We start from the raw sequence: 2,285 nt of genomic DNA, 5'->3' as shown, positions 1-2,285 counted from the left end.
TAAAGTGTGAGAAACAGTGGGTACCACCCTCTGCCTGAATCTGAGCAGCAGCCATTATGAAGACACAGAAGAGGTGAGGTGAGGACAAGTATATCCAGGACAGCAAGCACATGCAGGTAGTGCTGGCATCATTCAAATGCAGTTTTTGTTACTCTAGCTTGGCTAGCACACAGTAGGTGCTTAGTTAATGAGTGCTCCTTCTGGACTGCTCCATGGCAGGGCAAAATAAAAGAAAACTGAGGCAACCAGATGGGATGGATGGAATGAAGGAAATTGATGCTTTAAATAAGCTATTTTTGTTTGCTTGTTTCCTTTTTCAGCCACACCTGCAGCATGTGGAAGTTCCCTGGCTAGGGATCGAATCAGAGCTGCAGCTGCCCCGGCCTATGCAACAACCACAGCAATGTGGGATCCGAGGCACATCTGCAACCTACACCACAGCTTGCAGCACCTCCAGATCCTTAACCCATTGAGTGAGGCCAAGGATTGAACCTGCATCCTCACAGATACAATGATTTGTTCTTAACCTGCTGAGCCACAATGGGAACTCCTAAATAGGCAATTGTTTGTCATAGGTTCATATCTAAAATAATAAAAATAATAATAAAACACATTTCTTTGAGTAAAATACCTGTTTGTATGGATAGTTCATACTTAAGGCATGCTTCATGGGATATGTTGATATCATTGTCTCCATGTCTAAAGGTGTAAAAGTATCAAACTTTATTCGTAGCATGTTTGGGAGGTTCCTGATAGACCAACTGACATTGGTGAGCTGTGATCTTTATAGCAGGACCAGTAGTCTAGAGCTCCTACATTGAAAGTTCTAAATTTTCAAATCTTATTTGACATGCTGGAAAATGAGTGCAGATTGTGGACATGGAGCAAATATGGCAGAAAATACGTATCATCTGCAACATGTGGGAAAGTATTATGCTATATTTGCCATTTTCATTGCAAGTGACAGACACCCACCGCAGTCCCCCTAAGCCTTCAATTAGTGTCAGAGGCTGCTTTACTGATGATGGCATGCCTCAGAGCGCCTTTGACATCCTTGTTGCGCAAAGTGTAAATCAGGGGGTTGAGTAAGGGGGTGACAAAGGTATAGACCAGGGCGATTTGGCGGTCTTCATCCTCTGAGGTGCTGGACCTTGGACGCAGGTAGACCAGGCTGCAACAGCCATACTGCAGCAGGACCACGGTGAGGTGAGAGGAGCAGGTGGAGAAGGCCCGGCGGCGGCCCTCCCCAGAACGGATGCGCAGGATGGCGGAGGCGATGAATACATAGGAGACACAGATGAGCAAGAAGGGGACGGTCAGCACGAGGATGCCCACGACATACAGGACGGCCTGGTGTATGCGGATATCAGCACAGGCCAGCCTCAGGACCGGAGGCACGTCACAGAGGAAGTGGTTGATTTCCTGGAGGTGCCCGCAGAAGGGCAGGGTGAAGATTAAGGAGGTGAGCTGCAGGGACAAGAAGACGGCCAGGCCAAGGGCACCTGTCACCATTTGAATGCACAGCTTCTGGGTCATGATAAGAGTGTAGTGCAGTGGGTGGCAGATGGCCACATAGCGATCATAAGCCATGACTGCCAAGAGAAAACAGTCAGTGCTGCCAAGGGTGACAAAAAAGAACATTTGGGCCCCACAGCCAGCCAATGGTATGGGCTTCTGGGCCCCCCAAATATTGGAAAGCATCAAAGGCACCACAACAGTGGTGTAGCAGATTTCCAGGAAAGACAGATTGGACAGGAAGAAATACATCGGGGTGCGGAGGGAGCTGTGGGTGCACACCACCCAGACGATGGCTGTGTTTCCACAAAGGATCATCAAGTAGAGGAGAAGGAAGAGGAGGAAGAGGAGCGCCTGGAATTCTGGGACAGTGGTGAAGACGCGGAACACAAACTCGGGGGGACCCGACTGGTTGAGCACAGGGCTCCCAGCCACCATGTCTCCTGCAAAAGAAGGGCAAAGTGCTGAACCTTCCTGAAACTAATACAATAGTGTTAAATCAACTATATCCCAATAGAATTTTTAAAAAAGAAAGTGCAGAACCTCCCTTTGCAGAGTTATTTAATTGCCTGAGTAGAATCAGGGAGTTAAGATTTGACTTTTGATTTTGAATTACCTATTGTGCATCCGGTTTGTAATCTCAGTGCTTGGGAATGAATTCACAAGAGAGGACATGGTATATTTTTCCTTGGAAATCTTCATGAATGGGATTGTGTCTAATGTGTAGAAGTTTCTGGTGACAGAGCTGCCACCAGATGTTCCGAAAAATG

General features: G+C 47.4%; 1 protein-coding gene across 1 annotated transcript; it reads right to left on the bottom strand.

Moving 5' to 3' along the window:
• Window positions 1–962: 962 nt before the first annotated feature.
• Window positions 963–1,992, bottom strand: LOC125123975 (olfactory receptor 10Q1). Its single transcript, XM_047774151.1, has one exon. The coding sequence runs from the start codon at window positions 1,951–1,953 to the stop codon at window positions 994–996; it is 960 nt and encodes a 319-aa protein (XP_047630107.1). The 5' UTR covers window positions 1,954–1,992; the 3' UTR covers window positions 963–993.
• Between the last annotated feature and the right edge of the window lie 293 nt (window positions 1,993–2,285).

The sequence above is a fragment of the Phacochoerus africanus genome, chromosome 4, assembly GCF_016906955.1.
Source record: "Phacochoerus africanus isolate WHEZ1 chromosome 4, ROS_Pafr_v1, whole genome shotgun sequence".
In the NCBI taxonomy this organism is placed as follows: domain Eukaryota; kingdom Metazoa; phylum Chordata; class Mammalia; order Artiodactyla; family Suidae; genus Phacochoerus; species Phacochoerus africanus.
The sequence above is the reverse complement of the archived record's forward strand: the minus strand, read 5'-3'. Positions and strand labels throughout refer to the sequence as shown.

Coding starts and splice junctions, on each gene's coding strand:
- LOC125123975 (XM_047774151.1), bottom strand. CDS start 1,953: ATGGTGGCTGGGAGCCCTGTGCTCAACCAGTCGGGTCCCCCCGAGTTT.